Source organism: Seriola dumerili, unplaced genomic scaffold (genome assembly GCF_002260705.1).
Source record: "Seriola dumerili isolate Sdu_G_001 unplaced genomic scaffold, Sdu_1.0 BDQW01000003.1, whole genome shotgun sequence".
NCBI lineage: Eukaryota > Metazoa > Chordata > Actinopteri > Carangiformes > Carangidae > Seriola > Seriola dumerili.
In genome coordinates, this window is record NW_019174258.1 from 535,414 (window position 1) to 560,472 (window position 25,059).

At 40.2% G+C, this 25,059-nt stretch overlaps 1 protein-coding gene across 1 annotated transcript; it reads right to left on the reverse strand.

The window, feature by feature from the left end:
• Nucleotides 1–7,744: 7,744 nt before the first annotated feature.
• Nucleotides 7,745–21,877, reverse strand: LOC111221810 (cysteine-rich secretory protein LCCL domain-containing 2-like). Its single transcript, XM_022745384.1, has 15 exons — nucleotides 21,629–21,877; nucleotides 18,622–18,988; nucleotides 17,355–17,473; nucleotides 15,723–15,855; nucleotides 13,974–14,089; nucleotides 13,432–13,532; nucleotides 13,151–13,345; nucleotides 12,991–13,051; nucleotides 12,819–12,885; nucleotides 12,599–12,729; nucleotides 12,396–12,439; nucleotides 12,239–12,311; nucleotides 12,011–12,086; nucleotides 11,107–11,237; nucleotides 7,745–9,468 (listed from the first exon to the last, which is right to left on the reverse strand). The coding sequence occupies exons 2-15, from the start codon at nucleotides 18,895–18,897 to the stop codon at nucleotides 9,417–9,419; spliced, it is 1,575 nt and encodes a 524-aa protein (XP_022601105.1). The 5' UTR covers nucleotides 18,898–18,988; nucleotides 21,629–21,877; the 3' UTR covers nucleotides 7,745–9,416.
• Nucleotides 21,878–25,059: the final 3,182 nt, after the last annotated feature.

Sequence of the window (25,059 nt, forward strand, 5' to 3'; positions counted from 1 at the left end):
ACCTCAAGCTGGGACCCAGCAGGGACGCCCAGGCTGACATTTGTCTTGGCATGAGTAGTCAGTACCAACGTTAGTGCAGATACCCCAATGACATCAATAACATGGGAAAAGTGGACTCAGGATGTTAATTGAGATGCAGATTCCATTTGCCTCTATGAGAACCCATATCAATGACATATTACTGGCAATAAATCTTATTTACAATGTTGCAGCTGCAGAGGATTTGCGTAAAATAATAGATCTCTACAGCTATGTCACAACTGACTGATTCTATTAGCAAAATGTTGCAGTGGAATACAAAACACATCCTAAACAGGTACTGAAGCAAACATGAGCAAAAGTCTAAACTATAAATCCAACATGCATAAAGAGCCCAATGCAAGAATTGCCCTAACCCACTCTGATGAAGAGCAGTGCACTTGCACCAAACTCACTCACTTACCACTTGCTCTGAAGTAATAATGAACATTTTTTTTGCATTACGAGCTTTCAGTGTCTTGACTGTATCGTTCTATTTATGCTACATGAAAAGATTTGAAAATTTCAAATTGGTTGAAGAGAGTGACTTTACTTTGTTTATTTTTTATTTGCTTGACATATATATATTATTACTTGTGTATATATTTATCTTTATTTTTTCTCTTCTTTCATTAATCGATTGATTGATTTCTATTATTAAAATGTAATAAAATATAATGAAATGGCGACTTTTGTTATATTTTCTGTATCTGGATGATAGCTTAATTGTTATTGTAAATCCTGAGAACAGCATATTAAATATAGGTATGGCAGGCTATATATAAATGGCAGCTGAAAGTGTGATTCTCGAATAAAACTCTGATGAGAACAGATTCCTCTGCAAAAATACAGCAGAGTGGTGGAGGTGTAACTAGTTCATTCACCCTGCTCCAGTTTAAGCCATATCTGGAGTGGAAACTTGGTCTGAATTTATGACCAGATTTCAAAAAATAACAATGTACTGTATGCACAACACAAATTAACACTGTCTGTTAAATACTGTAACCTGTTCAAAATTCAAAATTTAAAGTCTTACTTCTTCAAGTGTGATGGATGCATCACATCTGTGCTGTGTACTCTATTGAGAGCCCTATAATTAATTGCCATGACATGAAGTTACAGGTAGGAAATCCTTATTTCTCAGAATTGGGAAAGGTCAAATAATTCTGGAGTTGGTTTCCATACCTTGTGGAGAAAGAGCTACTGTAGCTCTTGTTTTTCAAAGGGGTTTTGTCTTCCACTCTTGAAAATAGCCTGACAGAGAGAAGGGCTGCTAGAGAGACGATTTATGACCTCTTACTCGATCCAACACATATTGTACTCTGCAGTGTGTGACACACAGAGCGGGAGGCAGTGGGGTTACATAACAAAGGAAAACAAAATTACTCTATCTTTTCACTGACAACCTGTGGTAGGAACACCTGGAAACAATCATATTCTAAATGTGTTAAATATGTTACAGTGACACAAATAAATATTCTACTTTATATACAACTCTCCAAAACATGTCTTTTATCTCTTTCTGGAAGTTTCTTGTTTTTTTTAATCAACATTTATTATAAATCATCATTTTATATTCACAGGAATGTACTATTACTACTAATGCACTATATCTCTGAACTCTTCATACTGGTTTAATTTAGTTTTTCTGGAAGTTATTCTACTGTTGCTCCTTACTTAAGCAACCTTAATTAAGAAGAAGAAGGTCCCACATTACAAAAGATAATTATCATTTCCTAAGTGAAATTCATACCTGCCGTCTGAGAACTTGTTTGCCAGAACATTCATCTCACAGTGCAAGTTAACATAAATACCTCAACAGTACTATGCAACTGCTGAGGATAAGTTTCTAAACTCTATGTCCAGGCAATCAGTGATTTTTCATAAATGTATTTTTCACATTCAGATAATGCACCACTTCTGTTGCACCCTGCCTCCCTTATATATTCACCACGAGTAAATGTGTATGCTTTGTTTTGATCATTGCTGTCAGGACATTAGACTGGCTGAACAAACGAAGAGCCCTTCAAGGCCGGGGTCAGTTTCATCTAAACTCTCACAGCCTCTCACAGAAAGAAAACTTTAACAAAGTAGAGGTTTGCCGCAGCAGCTTATTCCTTCTTCTTCTGTGGTTTACTAGTTGTGTACTGGCACAAACTCTCTGAGGATTGAGCTATTTAAACAGACAATAATACTGTCCCTCAAGCCTTGTTTACTTCAGCTTAACTTTCCACTTGTCTCACTGCTCCACTCAGACTAAAGTGGTGACAAACTCTGCTGCTACTCAATGGATTCATATGTTCACCCAGAAGGGCAATAGTCAGCAAGGGGGCTACAAAAGAAGCAGCCAGCCATTAGCAGCAAGTGATTATTAAGTGTCGGCTCCACTGTGTGATGCTGGAAAACAAAACTGGACTATGAGTGTGCTCTTTGTTGTGATGTTTATAATAAGGTTCTCTATATTTAGACTGCTTTACTGACAGCAGGTTTATGTAACAGTGTTTCAATGTTTCATGTATCCATCATTTACCAATTATTGAACTATTGAACCTCAACTAATCCTTTGAGGAAAGTTATGTGGAGGAGTGAATGAGGTCTTTTACCAGACCTCATTATTTAGGACTCATTGTCATTGTGAAAAGGGATGATGGAAAAAATTTTAGCTTCCTGTGGCTCTTCTGTCCCCAGGAAAGGGTTAGGGTTTTAACGGCTTCAATTTTATGTTTGCATACTTTGACATACATAAATAAATTTGGATCTGATAGACAATTTTATGCATTTAAATCACACTTTTCAATATACATCAGAGTAGAAGCCATAAACTACAAAAAATAAATGTCAGAAAAGCACTTAATTGCCTTGCCCTATCTATCTATGTATGTATGTATACATAGACATATGTATGTGTGTATGTCTTTTGCATTTGACATTGTGCATGAACTGATTTTAAGGTTAAGATTAGATAGTAAACTTTAATCTTCAGTGTTAATGTTAATAAGCCATGCTAGTGGCTGTGTGAGCCGATACTGAGGCTGACAATGACGTGCTGAGACTTACAGACAGAAACACGTCAAAATGACTTTTTCTTAATCATCATTCATATAATAGGGGCAAAAGTATGTCTGCAAAACAACATGGATTATGGTTTCTACCACAAAACACCGACTGCTGACTGGCATATGTACACGTACTCTTGTGTTTGACCATTGGGTTCTTCAACACACCCTTCCCAGAATGGAAGTGCGTCACGAGGGAGAAAGAAAAACTGTGTGTGGCTGTCAACACCAAGATCATTGAGGTCTAATTGTTTCAGACTAATACATGGAGCCTATAGATCTACCCAGGCAATGAGGTGGAACTGTTCCAGTCCACATTGGTTGACTACACACCATCCACACAGATTCCTCATCATCTCGCTGACAAACAGTCTTTGTTCTCTCACTTGGGATTGCCTCCCTCTGGGCCAGAATTCAAACCAAGTACCGGGGAAACACAGCCAGGGATTCACTGCGGTGGCTCTTGTGTGGAGAAAAAACAAAGAGGAACAAACCAAATAAAACAACTATAGTGATACATTCGAGTATCATCCCATCGAATCGAATTTCTGTAGGTGGTTTGGCAACATCAATGCCGGAAGATGTCACTTAAAATTCTGTGTTTTATGGCTTTCCAAAAGTGAATCTCAAAGAGTTAAATGTTCAGTCTTACCTGACAGAAGCATATTTTTTTATTACCATAAAGCTCTGCATAAATGGATCCTCCACACCTAATGCTTTCTAATATTAAATGTGGAAGAAGAATGACAGACAGAGGAAACAAAATAAAAGAACAATACCGAGTCATGCTAACGGATTTGTGAGGATGTGCTTAACAGCAGCGCAGTGCTAAATGCTAATATCAGCACGTTAACATTCTCACCACGACAACACTAGATCATAAAATGTTTACCATGTTTATATTTAGCGTTTTAGCATGCTAAAATTTGCTAATTAGTGCTAACCATAAAGTACAGCTGGGACTGAAGGGAATGTCATGTGTTTTGGAGAAATTTGATCTTAATTTAAGTTGTGACCTGATGATTGCACCAGAGGAAAGTCATCAAATGGATTTCTATTCATCCTGTGGGGAAGATGAATGTCTTTCACGAATTTACAGCAATACAAGCACAACAGTCAAGACATGTCTCTCAAAACAAGATGAAAACCAGATAAAAACTTTCTGTTTTTAGGAATAGTGTTCATTGTCTGGTAACCAAGAAACAAAATTCTGTACCAGTCCATGGAGATATTTCACTGGATAAATGAAAACTTTGATGCTGGTGGTGATAAAGGTGAAGTAAAGGGATCATCAAAGTACTGAATGTCATGGTAATCTATCTATCCAATATCTATCCAATGTTTGTCAAGATATTTCACTGAACACAAAGATGTCAACCTCATGGTAGCACTAGAGAAAAAGTAGTGGATCACCAAAATCACTAGGGTTCATCCTCTGGGGACCATGAATGTCTGTACAACATTTCATGGCAATCAATCCAATAGTTCTCAAGCTGTTCTGTCTGGACCCGAGTGGTGGATGAACAAATTGATGATCGACCAACAGACAGACATTGTCATCAGATGAACTGATGGACTCAAGTTGAAGCAAGACTGAAAAATATGCTCACATATTTCATCAGAGATAATTCAATGCACGATCATATTTTTGTCAATGTGTGACTCAGACTCTGAAGTTTCATTCAAGATGTAGAATCAGCCACAGTACAGAACATCAAATATGAACATAATTGGGTCCATGCAAGACTACTCGTGGAATTGATAGACAATAGTGCTACTGCTATTACTCTCCAACTTAAATTAGGATATTAAGTATGGAAAGACTTTAGAAAAATCAAGCGCTACTGGTTATGACATGTTGTGGCATTTCGTTCCTCTCATTCTCTGTATATTTTGGCTCATGTTATCTTGGTTTACTTCCTCACAGACAGAATACAGACCATTATTGCAGGTAATCCACCATCAGAAAGAAATTCTGTCTGAAAGACTCCCAAGACTAGATGGAACTATTTAACATTAACAAATTGTAGTCAAGGACCTACAGTAACCCTTGTTTGCACCATAACCCTAAAATCACTCAAATTTGTTGCGTAACATTATGTTAACAGGCATTTTTCCCTTAATGTCAGAAGGCAGAGACAGGGGAGGTAAACCAATCCTCCTATCAATTCCAAATGCTCCCTTTAGATAGATGGCGTTGGTAAAGCCTCTATCCCCCTTTTGCTTCTACAGTTCTTACCACATTCATATGACGAACAAGCAGGCCAGACACAACCTGTCATAACAACATCAGCCACATCTCCCGTTCATCTCTTTTGGAAGATGGTGTCTTTAATTCCAGTCTCTGTAAGTCTGAAATTTCTTCACACAAACTGGCCCATCCAAACTGGCTTTCTTAAAGCAATGTGCTGGAATATATGGCCTCTCTTACCAGAAAAATATCATCTCAATCATAAAATTTGGACTCTAATACTTATAATCTGTCCAATTATCAAGATCCTGCCTGGAGGTCCTGTCTGGAGTGTATGAACTGCACTGCAGTAAGCTCTTATCCTTCCTTCCAAAACCCCATTAATAAAATTCCCAATATTCAATTCTGGTAATAATACAGTTAGCACAGCCACACACATGGCTCTCCCTTTACAAGCATGTATAATTGCACATGAGAGCATAGAGCTGGCCTCATGAGGATTCAAACTTGAGCAATGCAAATTTGACCATTTTCTTTGAAGGCTACAGAGTATGTTACTCTGGTTTCATCAAACCCATATCACTCATTACATCATTAAAATCTAATTCCTAACATTTAAAAGGACACTACACTACAACTCTGCTGTAGAGATGCTTGAGAGCCATTGCTCATCAAACTCGAGAACCCAAACAGTGGGCAGCAGGTCAATGAAGCTGCTGTGTTGCACCTCTCTAAGAGCCACGTGGTGGAGCATCAGTGCACTTGAGGCAATTACTTCACTGTCTATCATGTTTTCATACATAGTTGGGAACACCTAATAATTTCCTCACAATCAATGAACTTCTTGTGATACGCCTGCAATAATTATGGCCTTATAAAATCATCTTGATCATAAAATCATCCATTATTGCCAAATAATGGATCATGTTTATCAATACAGCAGCATAGGAATTTTGAAAACAATAGAAAATGCTGACACGAGAAAGGCAGCCAGTATTTTACAGAGTCTGCACATCTGGATTAGGAAAATAGAGTAAATTGGTGAGTCTTGACAATTTATAGGCTTTAATGACAATAGACAAAACAAATAACTCTTTACTGCTATTCCCCTTAATGTGATGCAGTTGTTGTACAACCAATACAATCTGTTGCGCAAGGCACATTTGAGGACAAGAAAACTCAAAATTGGACTACATCCCTGAGGTTTTTCTCTAAGCGGTCAGGGGATTTACAGTGTGAGTACAAATTTTTTATCTCCATTGACAATGGGAGTAAAATAGTCATCACACAAGCCAGTTGCAGCTGTTTATCAGTAAGATGGCCAGGGTCCTGTCCAACTTGGTCTTAAATGAAACTGAACATCTGCCTTCAATAAAACTGCATGGAGGTACGCAAAGTTATCAGTGCTTACAAGCTTTTCTCTTCTCTTTCTGCCATTCTCCTTTCCTCTTTCTGTGTCTTTAGGGTTTAGGTTAATGAGGCATTTTTTAATGGCATGTGTACCGTGATCTTATCACCTCAGTGAACTTGTCACAAATGACATCTTGACCCTGGACTGTGAAATGGGAAATTGCAAGGTCGTGAAATTTTAGCCGAGTCCATGGAGTTTCTTCCTTTCTTCTGAAAGCATCCCACCATAAGCTAAAGCCCTTAAGTATTGGCAGATGACCACTTAAGTATTGGCAATGACCACGCACATAGTGTACTATGTGCGTGGTCATTGAGTAAATGCGACTGCTTCAATTTATTGTTCCACTTCACTCGGCATGCATTTGACCGCAAGAAGCAGAGCCAGGTTGTGAACATGGTCAGTGATATTCTTCCAAAGATAATGGGCAGACACTGGGTGGCCGGGGTCTGAATTTTATTCATAATGCATGACACACTGATTTTTATCATGAAGCTCTGGTCAAAGTGCATTTACAATATTAAAGTTATGACAGCTACCTTTTTTTTTTTAACCTTTTGTCACCCACTTTTGCACTTGGGAGCAGTTTTGATTAAATGTTTGGATTTTGTGAATTAAAAAAGGACTCTTAACTTTTCTTTGTCCATGAAGTCACATCCTCATGTAGGTGAGAGTAAAACCCTTGGTATCTTGATTAGTTGACTTGATTGATTAGGTTGCACTAAAAACGACAGGGCAGTTTCTTCTCAGCGTATTATGAACTGGCAGAACATAAATGAAGAATAAATAAACTGTCAAATACACTCATTCAAATTAAAATTACTTGATTTTTTTTTCTCATCTTCAAATGCCACTTTGACCTAAAGCTTTTGTAAAAATCACACACAATATTCTCAACAACCTGGAAACATCATCAGTGGTTTCCTTAAATATCATGTGCTAGTGTCTTTTAATGAAACAAAAGCATGTTCAGCAGTATTTGTAAGGAATACTTTATTTTCAAATTGTGCCAAAAAAATATAGAACCCATCCTACACCTGTATAAAAACAAAACGACCAAGACAACAGAAATAAATTCACACATTTTAATTATAATCTTACTGCATAGAAGATGATTCAAAAACAAAAATCATAGTATTTACAGTTCGCATAATTTTACAAAACCTTTAAAATTTCCCATAAAAATTCCCATATAGAAAAGACTTAAATGCCTGGCGCAGCGATAGGACTGAGGTAGAATAAAGAGATTAGAGTTTAAATATGCTTTTAGGAAAAGAAGTTAGTCATTTTGTCTTGGCTTTTACTTTTGAATCCTTAAGGAAACCCAACAGGTAGAGAGACAAGATTTAATGGTGCTATAATGTGTTTGGTGTGATTTTAGGATCCCAACTGGACACCCCAGTCCTGCAGCATAAACTGCACTTTACATTTGTTTAATTAGTTTCTCAGGATTTATATGACACAAGAGAAACGGTTTAGAGACATAAGTGTACAGAGAAAAAAGTATTGAAATCAGGGCTGTACCAATGGCCACAGTGCCTCAGTCCAGTACAATGATAGACATTACAGGTCTGTCTCCTGCTTACACTGCATACTGTAGTGTAGTTTGTTCCATAGTGCATAAACTACAGTTTGATTGTTATGGCCTGGTGTTTACACAAAGAAACTCTCTTTGTACCTGAAACATGTGACACATTCATCTGTCTGGTGGGGAGGGGACAAATTTAGCATTTTCATTTATTTTAAGGAGCCAGAGAAATAAAGAAACAACGAAAGCACTAAGCAACAATAAATATAAAATAAAATGACATATTACTGCTTATCATTATAAACATATCTGCTGTCTGTGATTGTCCACACTACTGCCACCATTCGGAAGGCCCATCTCCACCAACTATCATATACTACACAGTGACTTCAGCAATGTAACACCTTCACTTAATCCCTCGTCTGGCACTGAAGTGACACCAGCCTCCTCAAGGGAGACATTATTTTCCTGTTGCAGTGCCTGCTGCCTACTGTATACACTTTCATCTACCATATTGTTTCCTCTCCCTTTATGTCTGCCTGATGAGTTCTGCTCTACCCAGCCAATAAACATCCCACCTCACATTGAGCACACCTCTTAACTTATAAATACAATTTAGACTTAGATTTGATTTCACAGTCTAAATTTTCAGGAGCAGAAAAGCAAATATTATCCAGGCGAAGAGGAAGAAGGCAGCAATAAAATAAAATAACAAATCAGAATAGAACATAATGTTAATATATGGTACTCCATTTTTAAAACAAACAAAATATCATATATTCTGTACACAATGATTAAATACAGTGTGATCAGTATACATTCCTGTGTATGAAAACCAACTTATATTTGTAAACACAGTACTTTCTGTAAAACATGTCTAACTCAAAACTTCCAGCACCAGCTGTTCAATGCATCATAATATATATAAAAAAATTCTGTATTCACAGATTACGTATGTCTAAGGAATATCCATATCTGGAGTTACAAGATGAGAAAAAATAACAATTCATTAAAATATCGGACAATTCCTTCTACTGGGTGGCTACTGTTTGATAACTAAGAGGGAAAATTGTCTATCAATCTGCTGGGACGTTCTATTTCCACTGAAGACACAGAGACAGATGAACAGCCTTGGTATCCAACCTGTGGGCACTTCCTGCTCTTCAAGAGCAGCTGAGGTGACTCTGTTGGTCTTTGGACTTCTGAACTGAAGTCTCACTCCCTCACAGCAAAGACTCGGAAGGAACCCCCCTCTGTGTTGGTCTTGCTGCAAACAGACGATACAGAAAACAAGTTAGGTGTGGGAACTGGAAAAGAATGGTCAGAACTGAAGCAGCAGAGTTTATCCTGAACGTTAACCCCTGGTAAAGGTTAATCTCTGAAAACACTGAATCCTTAATGCAACCAATAGCATCTTTTATTACACCTTCTGTGCCTCCTAAATGTACACTTCTTTGGAGCTGCACATCTACAGGCTTTCTTTTAAAAAATGTAAGTCTCAAGCACAAACTAAGATAGCCCTGAGTTATTTTCTCAGGCTTTAGAAATCTCCCTCTAGAGCCACAGAAGACATTACACAACCATGTTCAGAGGCAGAGAAGTACTCCCTGTGACAATCGAACTGAACTTCAAGTATAAAATAGGTGGAGTGCCCCTTTAATCCAAATAAAAACATATTTTTGAAAAATGTGTTTTCAAGATACTTGGAATTCTTCTCTTTAATATTATCCAAGTCCTCCCTGCAGTAAAAGCCATTAAAAAGGGCACAATCATGTTGTTCACAACATCTTTGGAAAAAACATCCACCAAATGACAGACTGGCAGTATGACTCACTGTTGCCGTATTTCTCAGAATGATCTTTCCAGCTACCACATGTGTTAAACTTAACGACTTTGCAATTAGTTCATCGGTGGAGAAACCTTGACGCTCTGCCATGATCAATAATCTTGATAGGCCAGCGCGATTGGTATCACATCACAGATAATTATCCGTATAGGAAAGCACTGACTAAGTGGCTGACAGCATTTCCATCCTCGAGTAATTGGATAGGCTGTGATTACTTCCCCAGCAACAGAGTCCAGTCCAACCTGCCCACCCTGCCATGATGCTGGCACATGGCACGGACTCTCACTCAGCAGTTTGACCTCCTATCCCAGTGCCATGAGTGGGGCCTTCGCAACTTTGCATTAGATTTCATAGAATCAGACTTGGATTATTTTTGGCCATTCAGCACTTTGCACACTCAATTGAAATGCCTGGGTAAAGTAAGCACAGATCCCATGTGTGGCCCATCCACACACCAAACCACACCATTACTCTTACAACCCCACATGCCAACAGAACTGGCCACAAGGGCTTCTTTGCCCAAGCTTAGTCCACTGGAGCCAGCCACAGACATGAGAGTGATGTGAGAAACATGGCGTGCACGCAGGGAACCCACTACATGCAGTATTACAGGAGACATAAATCAAGTTAGGGTAAAATGAATAAAACTACCTTTCTCAGTCATATTTCAGATTCTCTGGTCAGATTTACTTGTGTCATTTCACTACAATCTTCTTATTTTTCATTTCAGCAATGGTGAACATATTCCCTATCATTACAACTAAGGAGTTTTGGCAGTTTCACAGCTATTAAACAAATGGTTGCTTGCTGATGGAAGTGGTCACACAGCATGTCTAAACATGGTTGTTCTCATTTTTAGACACAGTCTCTCTTAAATACTTTACAGTGAGACTGCAGTGAGCCAAATCTAAAAACATAGATTTCTGGAATTCAAGCTATCTCTAATGTCCCTGCAACTGTTTGACATGGTGCCTGACCCATCTGTCTTTGTACCTACAGTCCTCGTCTGGGAAGATCATTTCAGTAAAAAATAGTTGACCTGAAAAAATTGAGCAGTACCTTTCAGACTGGATGCCATTTTTCAGGACTCCAAGATAGCTCTTTCTCTTGTCCAGTGGCAGAACATCCACAAGACCGCCATCTGCTTTGATTACCCCTGCATGGATGGCTGCTTTACAAATACTGGAGTTCTGTGAAGAGAAAGCGTGGAAAGATGAGAAAGGCCTTAAGAAGATGGAAAAGAACTTTTTCACTACAGGAGCTATCTTTGTAATTCTTTTATTACAGATACAGCACAAAACATAATGCAGTAATTCACAGACACACGTTAGCACACACACTCAAGCATTTGTTTCACAATCTCAGCCAGAAGTCTGGCTCCAGCACAACAGACCATGAGCTCTTATCAACAGTCTGGAGCAGAATCATTCATTTCTAGTCCAAACACAGATCACACTGTCCATACACCCCTCCAACATTTCTAACAGACAGTTTATGTCTCGTGTTTAACCAGCATCCAGCCTCTACACCACAGTCAAAATACATCCAGTGCCTGAGACTGCAAAACATTCTTGGGCACGTTTGCTCCTCTTACATCTGAGAGACAAGCACTTAGTCTGAGATAACACTTTAGTCAGCCTCTGAATGGTCAGGCCCCATGCAGAGTATTACATCCCTGGCAGTCTCTGGCTTACCTCACCATTACGCCCATCCTCCATTAGTCAAATTCAGACTGTGATTCAATGGCTTTCCATAGCTACCATGCATCACAAACCCTGCAAAGTCGCCTTAAAGTCGACCTAACCATGATACAGATCCACATATCCGTTGCTTTCTGTCTGAACTAATAGGCCATAAAAAGATTTAAACAAGAAACAGGACAGAACTGGAGGGCCTGGACCTCTGGTTTGACTCGTGATGAATTTACTAAAGTTCATACACATATAAAACTTGTATTACTTACATCTGTGTAAAAGTTGTTTCCGATAACAGGTGACCAGTAAGAAGGCTGAGTCTTGCAGTTAGCTGGACAGAAGATTCTGAGGAAGAGATTGGACATTAGGATGAATATGAAGCAACAGATGAGGGTTTTATTCATAGAAATAAGTTTATTTTACAAGAATGGGAACTATTAATTGGCTAACAATTTGATTGTTTAGTGAATGATAAGATGGTGGATGTGAGAAGGTACCTTGGGCAGTGTGAGTAGGGCTTTTTGAAAGGGCAGATTTCAGCCACTGTGGTGTAGCAGTCTGCAGTCATTTCTGTCACAGAGGAAGAGAAAAACTCGTAATATTCCTAAGACGTGTATTTTTATAAAGTCATGAATCAAAGAGTGATTCACTCACCTTCCACCTTGGCCACCACAAAGGCATTGCCGGGTTTATATTTGCTGTAAAAGTCATCACAGTGTTTAGGAATCAGGAAAACAAATTGTGATCGGAAAAATCCATTATTGCGCAAAATGTGAATGGAAAAAGCAGGGAAATGTGTTTCATAAGAAATGGGATTTCACCCTATTTGAAAAATTAGGTCAAGCAGAGATATCCACCTGAGAGACTCAATGCCATTCTTTGTGGCTCTGACAAAGAATGGAAGTTTGTCCATTCTTGTGATGTCGACCAATCCTCCGTTGTTGTCAATCACGCCAAAATGAATAGCAGCTCGGCAAATACTTGATTGCTGAGACAACAAAAAATTAGCATTTATAAATATTCATTTACAGTATTAACTGTTGTGTGGTGTTTGCTGCTGACGCTGGAAAAACTCACCACATCATAATAGAGAGTTCCCCAGACTTTCCCTTTCTTAGTCATGCAGTTAGCTGGACAAATGTATCTGTGGTCAAAATAGAAGTTGGAGAGTGAGTTGACACACAATAGACATATGTACAGCACATATCCAAAAGTAGCTTTACATTGAAATTCATTAAGATAACCTAACCTGTTGCAGGTTGCTCCTTTGCACTTATCTCGCAGTCTAGTCTCACACTTAATGTTTTGAGCTGCAAGAAAACAAAAAAAAAAGACAAAAAAATAAGTGAAGAGATGCACACAAACGGTGGAGGAGGTTTGGGGTTATGATGTATAATCCCTCTAGATACCTAAGTAGTTGTTACTGGTAGTCTTTAAAGATGGCGTCCTTGGTGTGGTGAGCTTCGGAGTGGAGGGCTTGAACACTGGTTTCTTCGGAGTGGACGGTTTAGGTTTGAGGGCAGGTTTAGCGGTGGTACGAGGCAGCATTGGAACCTGAGGCTTCTCCACCTCATTCATGTCCTCTGTCTCTGAGCGCTGAGAGTCTATAGATGGATAAACAGATGGGGTTCAGGTTGAGGGTATATTTATATTTAATTGCATTGAATGAAAACTACACAGGTTTTCTCACCTTTGTAGCACAGGTTATTCCTACATCCCCCTCCATAGCTGGGAGGGCACTGGGAACAAGGGCGGCCATGTTGGTATGGGGCCTCTCCAATCCAGTTACCCCTGCAGAAGTAGTGCACAATGGACAGCTTGACTAAGGTGGAAATTAATCATCAGTCAGGCATCACTGGGCTCATGGCCTTGTAATTACTTCAGCACTCTTTGCTCATGGTCAACACTCCTAGTAGTCATTAGTCCCACACTCCTTGTCTCTCAGGCAATTACATCCTGTGGGCTGTCTGGAAAACAAACGCCTGCTCTGCTTTTATTTTTCTTTCCCTGTGCTTCATTATTATTTTTCTATTCTAACTTATGAGGAATTTTAATGGCAACAATATGTTATACAAACCTCTCAAACATTTAGTGCTACATATCTGCAGTGCAGCTATATTAGGAGCAAGCAATGTAACATTTGTCAGCAGTGTAAAGAGGAGGAATGTAAACACAAATCTAGAGAGAAGGGGTGTTGGTGAACAGTGGAACATGAAGGAATACTGATCTTACTTTGGGGAATAGTTGCACACAAGGTAAACGGCGTTCTCCCATATTTCACCCCACACGTCCATCTTTGGACACACGTGCACAGCACAGCCCACTCGGCTAGTGGTTGCCCAGACCAGCTGTGAAGAAGGAAATAGAGGAATGACCAAAGTTAGCAGAAGGAACTTACTGAAAGAACAGACACATTATAGCAGAGAAAACTATTATTATTAAGCCTAGACGTCCCGCCTCACGTTTCTCACAGTCTATGGTTCAATCAGTCATTCCAGAGGAAGAAACTAGACTGGCAGTCACGATTAATGTGGCCACTGGGACAACCAGGAGCGCCTGGTCTGTTTTTCTGACCCAGTCAGATGCACATGATGTGTGAACCCAGTTTGCCCTCTGTGACACAATCGTGATCATTTTCATCATCCAGTTAGAAGTGGAAAAAATGGTCAACGTAGGCCCAAGACAGTCCAAGGTAAAATAAAACGCCTTATTAAACGGAAAGCTGTTGCAGCGGTGTTACAGATGAATGATGTGCCATTTGACAACGAATACAACACAGCATGTTCCATAACTCCTCCTCACTTTCCTCCCCAACTCTCAAACATGTGCGCTCTCCCTCCTCAGGAATGTTCATCTTTTTCCTGGTAGAGTTAGAGGCCGCTGGAAGCAGTGAGTCAGCACATAGACTGATGTGTGCTGAGTGCTGGTAGTTCAGCACAATGCAGTCTCTAACTCCGGAGGGTCTACCATTTCTCCGTAGGGGTAGTAATGGAGTATGACTGCCTGGATTGCAGATTTATCAGCACTTCCAGCAAATGAAAGACAGAGACAAGGTGATGATGCTCCTATTTGGCACAGTCCCGTCTCTGCAGCATCTTCAAAAGAATCCAGGTCAAGCAGTGAGGGATGTCTGGCGTGTCTGGAAATGACTACCAGATGACAGTGATCAGGTTTCAGGGTGAAGGCAGAGGGAGGAGTCTGGATGTTTCTGTAAACTCATCCCAGCAGCTACAAAGTAAAGTCTAGGGGAAAAAGACGCCAGCTCACCCATTGCTGTTTCCTTTTGATTGATTTCTTCATTTTTTCATCTCATCTTCAACTCTTCTTTCCGTCCCCTCACTCTCCTTTGTTCCATTACTTGCATCTGATTTTACATTTATCTCTCTAGCTTGCTTGTTTTCACCGTCTACAAGTTACTATATGCACACCTGTCATTTAACCCCTCAGTCACGCCACAACTCTGCCCATAAATACTGTGAAATATCATACAGGGTGCTCACCACATGTTTAAAGGAAGGCACATGACCTGATACTACATAGATTTTACCATAAACATAGCAGAAATACCAGTATATGGTCCAAAAAGAAAAAAAAAAATGTAATTCATCCTAAAATGACACTAACCAAACTGGATGCCAAACTTTTCAGACTCATGATGGACAATAAAGAAAAAAAGAAAGTCAGAATTGCCGCAGAAGAACCAGAGAAATCGCCTTTTTACTGCATGCATTCTTTTTCCATGTCAAAACCTGACGCCTACATTACCCAGAATGCAACTCAACCACTAAAAGTTAAGTCGGAGATTCGGGACTGTTATGCTAGGCAATTGATCAGACTTCACGCAGCTCCTCTGGAGCCACAAAAGCCTTTGATGTGTAAAATGAGTGGAGCTCCCTTTAACCTATTTATTATCTGTCAAAGTTTCTTCTGAACTCTTTCACCTCGTCTTCTCCTGCCTTCATTTTTTTTGATCTGTCTCACCTGGGTGTAATGGGTGCACATGGGCCCGGAGCAGCGTTCTGGACACCAGGGATTGCACTCGTGGGGGTAGGGATAGGTGTAGTCTTTCACCTCATCGTACCAGGCCTGGACGTGGAAGGCAGGAGAGCGGTATCTGTAGAGCCCATGCACAGACACACACAAATAAACAAACACACACAGACAGACAGACAAACAGTAGGCTCAGTCACAGGCCATCCAGGTACTAGGGGGCAAAAAGGGAAATATCTGAGGGAGCTGCCAGGTGCTTTGGCTTGACTTGAGAAACACTGCTTGAACCTCCCTGCTCCTCCCCCTCCCTTCAGGCTTCAAGAGATGAGTCTGAATTTGACCTGGCACATAGATCAGCAGTCTGTTCCCCTCCATAACAGGGGAAATCAAATCAGGTTAAAAAAAAAACAATCAGAGCAAATCTAAACATGGCTCCACAGCCTAACAAATCAGTTCTAGTTCTTATTATAAACATCTCTTTTTACGGTATTGAAAAAGTGCTGAGCTTATAAGTGGAGAGTAGAGGGGGAGTGAAAAAAAGGGTTGTTGGCACAGGAAAAAAAGGAGGGAAGAGGGGAGGGAGGAAAGGGGCTGTGAGAATGAGAGCAGATTCCTGGAAGGGCACCTGCTGCGATAGCCACACGCTGTCATACACAGAGGCCTACTGTGTCTGGTGTCTACTCGGACACACACTCATTCACACAAACATCAAGCTTAATATGCTAGCACTGACTAGCACTACTACGCACATATCAATTGACCAAGATTCTTTTAAAGGAGCAGATCAATTCAAAGTGTTATGACTAAGAGTTTTCCGGACACTCGTCTCTGTAGTTTACGGGAAACAGTTTACTCTTACAACACTAACAGTTCAGAAAAGACTTTCAGTAAAGGAAAAAAAGAAGAAGTACAAAGAAATGATCTGCTGATCATGTATTTGTGAACAAGGTTAAGAGTTCAGAGGCATGCTAGAGGTTCTGTAAGGCTGTACATGGGCATAGTGTTGCTTTGAGCTAAATGCTAACATTAACATGCTAACAGGGTTACGGTGCTAACATGCTGATGTTAAGCAGGTACAATGTTTACCATCTTAGTTTAGTGTGTTAGCATGCTAACATTTGCTAATCAGCACTAAATATAATGTACAGTTGAGGCTGTTGTGTCATTAGCTTTGCAGATACTTGGTCAAAAACATAAGCATTAGGAGCATAAAAATTGACCTAATGATGGCACTAGCGCTAATGTCAGAGGATCACCAAAATGACCAAAATTCATCCTGAAGGGTGTGCACCAAATCTCATGGCAATCCAACCGATAGCAGTTGAGACATTTCACTCAAAACTACAAATGTAAACCTCATAATGGTTTGAAAGAGAAAACAAGTCAGGGGGAATCATCCTCTGTTTCCTCTAATGAATGTCTGTACAAAATTTCACGGCAGTTGCTGAGATACTTCAGTCTGGAACAAAGTGGTGCACTGACCTCAAAGTATATAGCTATAGTAGATGTTCCCCAAAGTAGGGTATAAAAAATTGTTTTGAAATTGGAAACTCAATTAGGCATTATATAAATGTATAAGACTATGGATGGTATAGCATACCGACTATGTGCGTTATATCTCACCTGCCCCAGTGAACAGCCAGGTTTTGTCCAATAGACATCAGCAGGTCCTGAGGTCCATGGTCCCATTGACACTCCCCTGCCCAATGAGTGGCAGACCGCTCCAAATCATCATCCCAAACCTGTACACATCAAATGAAAGAAGTTTCTCCACAAAGAATTTACATATTTTACACCGGTAACATTCACCTGCAGTTTCCACTACAATGTGGAGCAGTATAATCCACATCTTGTTCTGACTCAGTAGATACCTAACCACAACCTGTTCAAGGCCTCTGCTCCTGCACTTCCTTCCTTCCCAGTGAGGTGAAACTGAGCTGGACACAAGTACAACATTAACCTTAGACAGTGACATTTGAGTGGAGCAGCTGGCGCCTGGCCCTGGTCCACTACAAATCTCCAGCAATCACAGCTGAATTATCCACATTTCCTGAGAAGGTTTCTTTACGGTGTTGGAGAGGAGGGTGGAAAGCGGAGAAGACACCTGACTCCCGCCATGGAGGGGTAGCTATGAATGGAGGGAGGACTGCGTACAGCATGGCCCCTCAAAGCACATCTCCTCAGTAAATTTCCAGCCTTTTGGTGGTCGCTAAAACATGCACACACAGACACCGCTGTAGCCCCAAACAGCCATACACCAACACAAACACACACACACTGCCTGTTCGCTGGAATTCGAGAGAGCACTGGGCAGAGTAAATCTACAGACACTTTCCTCCCAGGCTATAACCACACTCCAGAGACACACAGGCCACCATTGCTTCTCTCAACTTTATGGACCTCGTGGTTTTCAATAACTTTCTGTGTGTCTCAACAATAATCCCTCTCCCTTTTTTTTACCCATTGATGTGCCACGTTGTCCCATAATTTTTCTGTTCAAGTCTTATTCCCTCTGTTCTCCTTTGACCAAGCCCTCCCTCATTCTCCTGTCTTCTCCAGCACTGAGCTGTTTGCAGGTAGGACAGAGTCAGCATTATTATCCTCCTTGTAAAAGAGCAGCACAGCAGGCTGGCAATAACTCACCATCATGACTGCATGTTTCCAGCAGGGAGAAAAGGTTGTTTTTATTATACCAACACCACTTTTCTCGGCAGAATAAAACCTTAAACCCTAATTACCAGCCCCATTTCAGAGCTCAGTGTTGCTGACACATTAAAATGAAGTTTTTTTGTGAGGTAACGCCAAAAATTTAAGTTGATAACATTTAATTATCTTTGTAAATTAAGAATAACACTGAAGTAGGTAATTGGGGCAATGGGACATGTCTGACCATGTACTCCATGTTTGAGGCAGTTGGGTAGACGACGCCCCTCAGCTTGTTGTGCAGCTGGATGATCTCCTCACGGTCCGACCAGCGGATGGCTCGTCGGGTCCTATTGCCAGCTGTGTTGCTGGTGCCGTTCCGGTCTGCTTCCTCCTCGTAGCGGCTCAGCAGCTGCCTGAGCTCCTTGGAGTCAGGCAGGAAGAGGGAACCTGAGTCACTGATGCACAACAGCAGGAAGGAGAGGGAGAGGACAGTGAACCAGGTCATGGCAGCGCAGGTCATTCTGACACTTCTGCTGTCTGGGTCGGACTGTAAGACTGCAGTTGACACTGGATTTTGTGTGAACGCTGCTCCTCAGAGTTCCAGACACAACCTGCAGAGAGGAAATGTTTAATGAGTTTTTCCCTCGCTGTGTGAGTCAACAAAGTAAAGTACAGATTACAAAATATGGGCATAGAAATTACTCAATTAATGAAAGGAGACACTCCCTGTAACAAAGTTGTCAATTTAATGCACACACACATAGAAACATATGGGTTTACAAAGTATTAAAAGTGCGACAAAGCAGAAAGTATAGCTCAGCAACACTTTCCATCAGTTGCTGTCACCTGCCTCTCTGTTGTTTTTTCTGATGAGACTCAGCTTGGCAGTTATGGCTATTTCATAAAAAACTGTTACTACTTTATTTTTTTCACTAATAGAATCTGATGCAATCCAATGCAACTGCCCTGCAATAAGTCCTTCTTTTGAGAAGCTTTGTTCTGTTTCTGGTTAAGTTGAGGTATTAACAATCCAAGTGCTTTATCGTTTTGAGGCTGTACAGGTGCTGTTGTATTAGAATGCATTATATTGAAAGATGTTTTTAATATTCCCCCCTCCACATGTGAGTAAATGGGGATGGACAAAACATTTGAAACGCCTCTCAACATAATACAATCCAATACAGCCTCCCCTCACAGTAACTCCAGGCTTAATAATGACCATAGAGTTGAATTGACTCCTCTGTGATACAATGTCAATCATTACAAGCAGAACTGTTGTATTGGACTGCATTAGACTGTAATGCAGTCCAATACATGAAGATTGTACATGTTTACCTAATGATACCCAGTGATTGTATATCATAGTATATAATAAAATCTACATTTATCTACATTTAAGAGGCATGTTTCCCTCTCTCTGCACATATACTGTGATGCATCAGAGATGACTGTCTTGCACTCTATTGTGCATCACAGAACTGGCTACTGCATTTTGTGCAGCATAGGCTATTAGAACATTGTTGTTGTTATCATTCTGTTAGTGACCCTCTCATTACCAACCCAGGTTTCTGTGTGTGCAACATTTAATCAACCGTTGCTTTATTTTGAAATGCTTTAATTATTTTCTCATTAACACAAAAATAATATGTACTGTACCACAATTATTCAACCAGTTAACGTCTATGTCCAAAAGATGAACTCTGTCTAAATGAGTTTATTTAACCCACATTGTCTGACTAACATAATTTCAGTCAAAGCCATTTAAAGAGCATTTAACCATTCATAACATAGCTTCAATAATACCTGTTATACAGAGCAATTTAAGCTTCATCAGTAAATATAACACTGAGTATGCTTTGGACTTGCACCACTGTTATACACAGTATGTTGAGAAATACTATCTACCTCTTCATCCTCATCCCCTGACTCTGATTATTTTCTAACCAAACTGAGCAGCAGGGTGAGAGACTGAGGAGGGAGACCTGAGTTCAGGTTGACAAGCTTTCACCCTGCTGAACTGTCTTTGAGGAAAAACACTGCATTCCTGACACATGCAAGGGCAACATTCTGTATCTGACCCTGCATCTGACCTCCCTCTGGAGGGAGACAAGCAAGAGGGAAAACGCCCTAATGACTTAAGCTAAACCAAATATCACAGAGTCACAAACTGTTATAAAGAAAGACGAGCAGTCAGTCAGCGTGATCAGAGAAGAAAGACAAAAAATAAACCAAGCTCTAGCACGCACTGGTTGCTCTTATCCTTGAATCCCTTCACCTCTTTCCCTCTGGCTGGAAAGACGTCTTGAGGTCTGGCACCGGCTCTGTGTCAACATGCTGTGCCAGCTCTGGGCACTGTGAGCCAGCGGGCAGCCCAGGCACCACACCCTTCTCCTTCTCCCTGTGCCCCCTTTTCACACTGAACCTCTACCAGCTTCTGTGTCTGGGCCCTTCTCATGGCTCTCATGAATTTTATACCCGAGTGACAGACAGAGCAGAAGAGTCGGACACACGTACATGTCCACACCTTGTCTATCTGGTGGGCTTGTTTCTGATCTGAAGAGGGGACTGACCTCCTCTCCACCCCACCACGAGGCTGAATGTAAACACAAGTCAGGAGGACAATATGCTTTTTTTGACATGCAAAAAATTTGCATGTCAAAAAAAGCCCTTTAAAAATTGACTTTTGTCCTATTCTCCAGTAGTTTGCCCCTAAATCCATAAAAATTGTGACATATTTTCTAAGTGACATATGGCTTTTATTGTATTGATAACTCAAAATCTAGCATTAGATTTGAAATACTTTCCTGCTTTCCTCATAAGCCTACTGCCTGTAGCCTATAGTATTTTCCATCTTGGTAGCTGCTGCTATCCCATTGACATTTCCTTGGTAAGGAGGCAGACTCATAATGAATGGCAGTGTCTTGCCAACAGCCTCTCTTACAGTGTCATGGTTTGTAACCCACAACTGAAACATCAAAGTTGTTGATGTCTTAAATTTCATGGTGTCATACTGAGTAAAATCAATAAATCTGAAACAATGAAATGACAAAATGATGTCAGTCAGAAGGTGTATCGTCAGACCAGGTAGGCTACACTTCTCATCGTCTTACTTTCACAAGGTGATGTGCATGAGGCTACAGCACAGGAAAGACAGATCCTAACTAAAACCAGCCCGCTATGTCACAGCGTACCTGAAAGCTACAATACAACACGTTGCAAATAAATGTGTGAAATGTCTCATAATAGCTCACCTCTGTGTTACTGAGTATCCAGCTGCTTGAGTATTTCAGTTTCCTCTGCGCGCAAGAGAATGGTCAGGATTATTCCCTTGTGAGAGCACCGGGCTGTTGCTTGTTGGCGGTGTTCCTGAAGCACATAGGAACTGAGTAACTCCTTTGCAGCTCAGAGTGCCTTATATAGAGAAGGAGACCCCTCAGGGCCAGAGGAAAAAATTACTGTCTCTACTCACTCCCACACTCGCCAGCCTCCCTCAAGTAGGCTATGTTCCTGGCAAGCAGCGCGCAGTGTGCGCACGCTGACGCGGAGCCCAATGTCAGGAGGGAAACTGCAAATATTGTAAATCAGTGACTGTCGAACGAGTCAGCTGCAGGCAGATAGATCAGCATCTCTGAATCACAGTGACAGTTATTAACTAGACATGTATCTTCTCAAGCAGCTACACGCTTCAAACATTACCACAAACTTCAGAGGGGCTGCGGTGAAGAGGGAGACCCACAACTGACAGAACTAAAGTCTCTGAAACTACATTTAAAAAAAAAAAAGTTCTATATATATGAGTACAACTCACAACCCATTTCAGAGTAATATATGTGCAATGGTGCCCTCTAATAATTGTGTTTTATATACGTTGAAACGAATATCTTTATTGTATATTATTATATTATATATTTGGGTTGCCAGGCTGTGAAAAATCTATCGGCTGTAATTTATCCTTTCCATTTGGTAATAACGGAAATATTTAAGTCATTATTAAAGGTTGTAATCATTAAGTCTGTGGATGTGACTGAGGTACTGATATAACTGATCGATAAAGCATTAGTAAATGATCGATTAGAAATTGATAAAGCCATTAGTGACAATTTATACACCCTTTGTAAAAGGTGCCTATTTTAAAAGTGGTATCAATACTTGTAGTGATAATCTGGAGAAAAAATAGTGTTAGAACTTGTGATGCATAATAAGATGTCAAAATGACACGAGCGATTTCTGTCATTATTTAAGTGAATTTTCTTGCCTTTTCAGTGTTCACATATTAAGTTTCTACATATTTGTTCTTGCTGTAGTTGTTCATTAATAGAAATGTTAAAAACAATCATCATCATGTTACAGTCACTTCGGGTCAGGTGTTGAGAGAATAAACAGGGGAAGAGAGCTGGCCTTACTGGCACAGGCAAACAAGGATCTCCTGCTCACAAACAGGGTTCATCATCCGTCAAGGTCGTATCTCCTTCCTGATCTGACAGACGGCTAGCTGCGTTGTGACCCACATAGTTCACATTTTATTCCATCATGAGCTTGATTTCAGATATTTACAAGAACACGGTCACTCAGGAGGAATGCCAGCAAACTGAACCATCAGACAGATTTTCTTCCCACAAGGACTCTGCCTATTTGGGCTTTGCACTCAAGTCAAAATACATGTTTAACAGGAAGTCTGGCCCATCATGCATCTGCTTTCTTTCCTAAATGTCCTGCAGAGATGGTAGCAAGGGTGGCTGCGGTCTGTAGTGAGATATTCACAGGAAAATCACATTTCTGAGACATAAGAAAAGAAAATCTAAAGATTAAGCTCACATCATGGCCTGATGGGCTCCATCATTTACCAAGCTAACTACATGGAAATACTTAATATCCTAGTCTTGACCTTCCCCAGCTAAAAAGCACCACTTAACCTTCAGTCTTCTTTGTCAGACAACTCATCCCTTTCACTGTACAGTTTTTAGGACATTGGATAATTCTTCATTTAAGCAATATAATATTTTTCTTATATTGCCAGGATTAACCAATCTCGGGATTCTTTAAATGGTGATATTTTGATCTAGTGAATGATATTTACAATATATCCATCCAGATGTCTCATGCAGACCAGGGGCCTTTTCTTCCAAAAATATGAGCACATTATTGGGCAAGTGTGTTTTCTCCTTCAGGGACAGCATTTTGACATCATCATTTGCAGTTACACAGCGATGCAGTCAGATCTTGGTCGATTTGGATACAGCTGCTGCTGCCTTGACAAAACCATTACCCCCAAACATAAACCCATCCACAAAAAATGTAAAAAGGTAACACCACATATTAATATTTTACTCCCCACACTAAGTTCTGTCAATCAATGATGTTGATATGGAACAAAGACAAACCGGGATATTCAACTTCCTGTACACATGATCATAACAGTCTGCAGGTTTCTGAGTCACCTCAGCAGTTGAGGAGGGACACAGTTTGGTTTCTGTCTGAAGAGTGATCGTACAACTTCTGCTCTGCCTCACCAGACTCAGACCCCCTTATTTCTGATTCGATCATGTTGGACATTTGTGATTTTAACAAGATTAACTTTAAACCATATTTTCTATTTGTTAAATATGTCTGTGCATATTTGGTGTGTCGCCATCTTTTTTTTATTTTTTTTAATTGTTCCCTATCCAGCAAATATTTTTTCTTTGTGACTGAAGTGAGACCATCCTCTGACACCAGCCACCAATTTTTCATACTCTGAGAAACTCTTGTATTGTATCATGTTTCTTTATTCACGTCCTTCTTCACAGACCTTTTGAAACACAAATCTGTTATTTTACTTAACAGCTTTGCCAGTACAACACCCTGTCTCACTGATGTCTTTTTTTAATACACTGTAAATCAGAAGCATTAGTAATGATAACTTTTTTTGTAGATCGTCTAATGACAAAACCTCAATCTCCATTTCGAGGTCCTGATAGTCCCTTGTAATAAACATTAGCGATCATGTATCTCACAGAGGATGTCTGTATTCAAATCTCCAAGAGACGAGGGTTTTGTTCTCAGAAGTGTTATTCATTACTCGGCTGCATCAACCCAGATACATAATTCATACCAGACCAAGTGGAAACTGGAAACTTACAACTCTACATTAGTCTCAGTTGAAGACAACAGAGGGATTACATAATTCAAACATCCCTTTTCTTATTTACTTTTTGACATTATATAATGTTCAGCAGGTGGAACCTGTGTTTTTCTTTTTGTAAGGTTCAAGGGGAACCCCACACACACACACACACACACACACACACACACACACACACACACACACACACACACACACACACACACACACACACACACACACAGCAGTACTACTCTCCATACACAAAAAAAAAGAGCTGGTTTATTTGGACAGGGGCTTGTGGAGGTCCTTGAAGCTCTGGTTGCCATGTTTACTTTCCTTAGAAAACGTGGAGTGCTCGTGAACCTCTAAACAACACACAAAAATGAGATGCGGAGGAGGCGAACTGGGGGAGAATGAATGAGGAGACCATATGGTGTACAAGGCTGATTATAAAAACAAACCAGAGGGTGGCTCGTAATGAAACAGGAAATGCATTAACAAAAACAAAACAAAACAAACTCTCTTTATGAGTATAAAGAGGTGATGGAGGGCTAGATAAGCAAATGTAAGAATATGCTG

Excerpts from the sequence above, each read along its gene's own strand:
- LOC111221810 (XM_022745384.1), bottom strand. The coding sequence starts at position 18,897 with ATGACCTGCGCTGCCATGACCTGGTTCACTGTCCTCTCCCTCTCCTTC. Across the intron at positions 17,474-18,621 it reads CCTCAAACATGGAGTACATG|GTTTGGGATGATGATTTGGA; the intron begins GTCAGACATGTC and ends TGATGTGTACAG. Across the intron at positions 11,238-12,010 it reads GAAACAACTTTTACACAGAT|AACTCCAGTATTTGTAAAGC; the intron begins GTAAGTAATACA and ends TTCTCTTCACAG.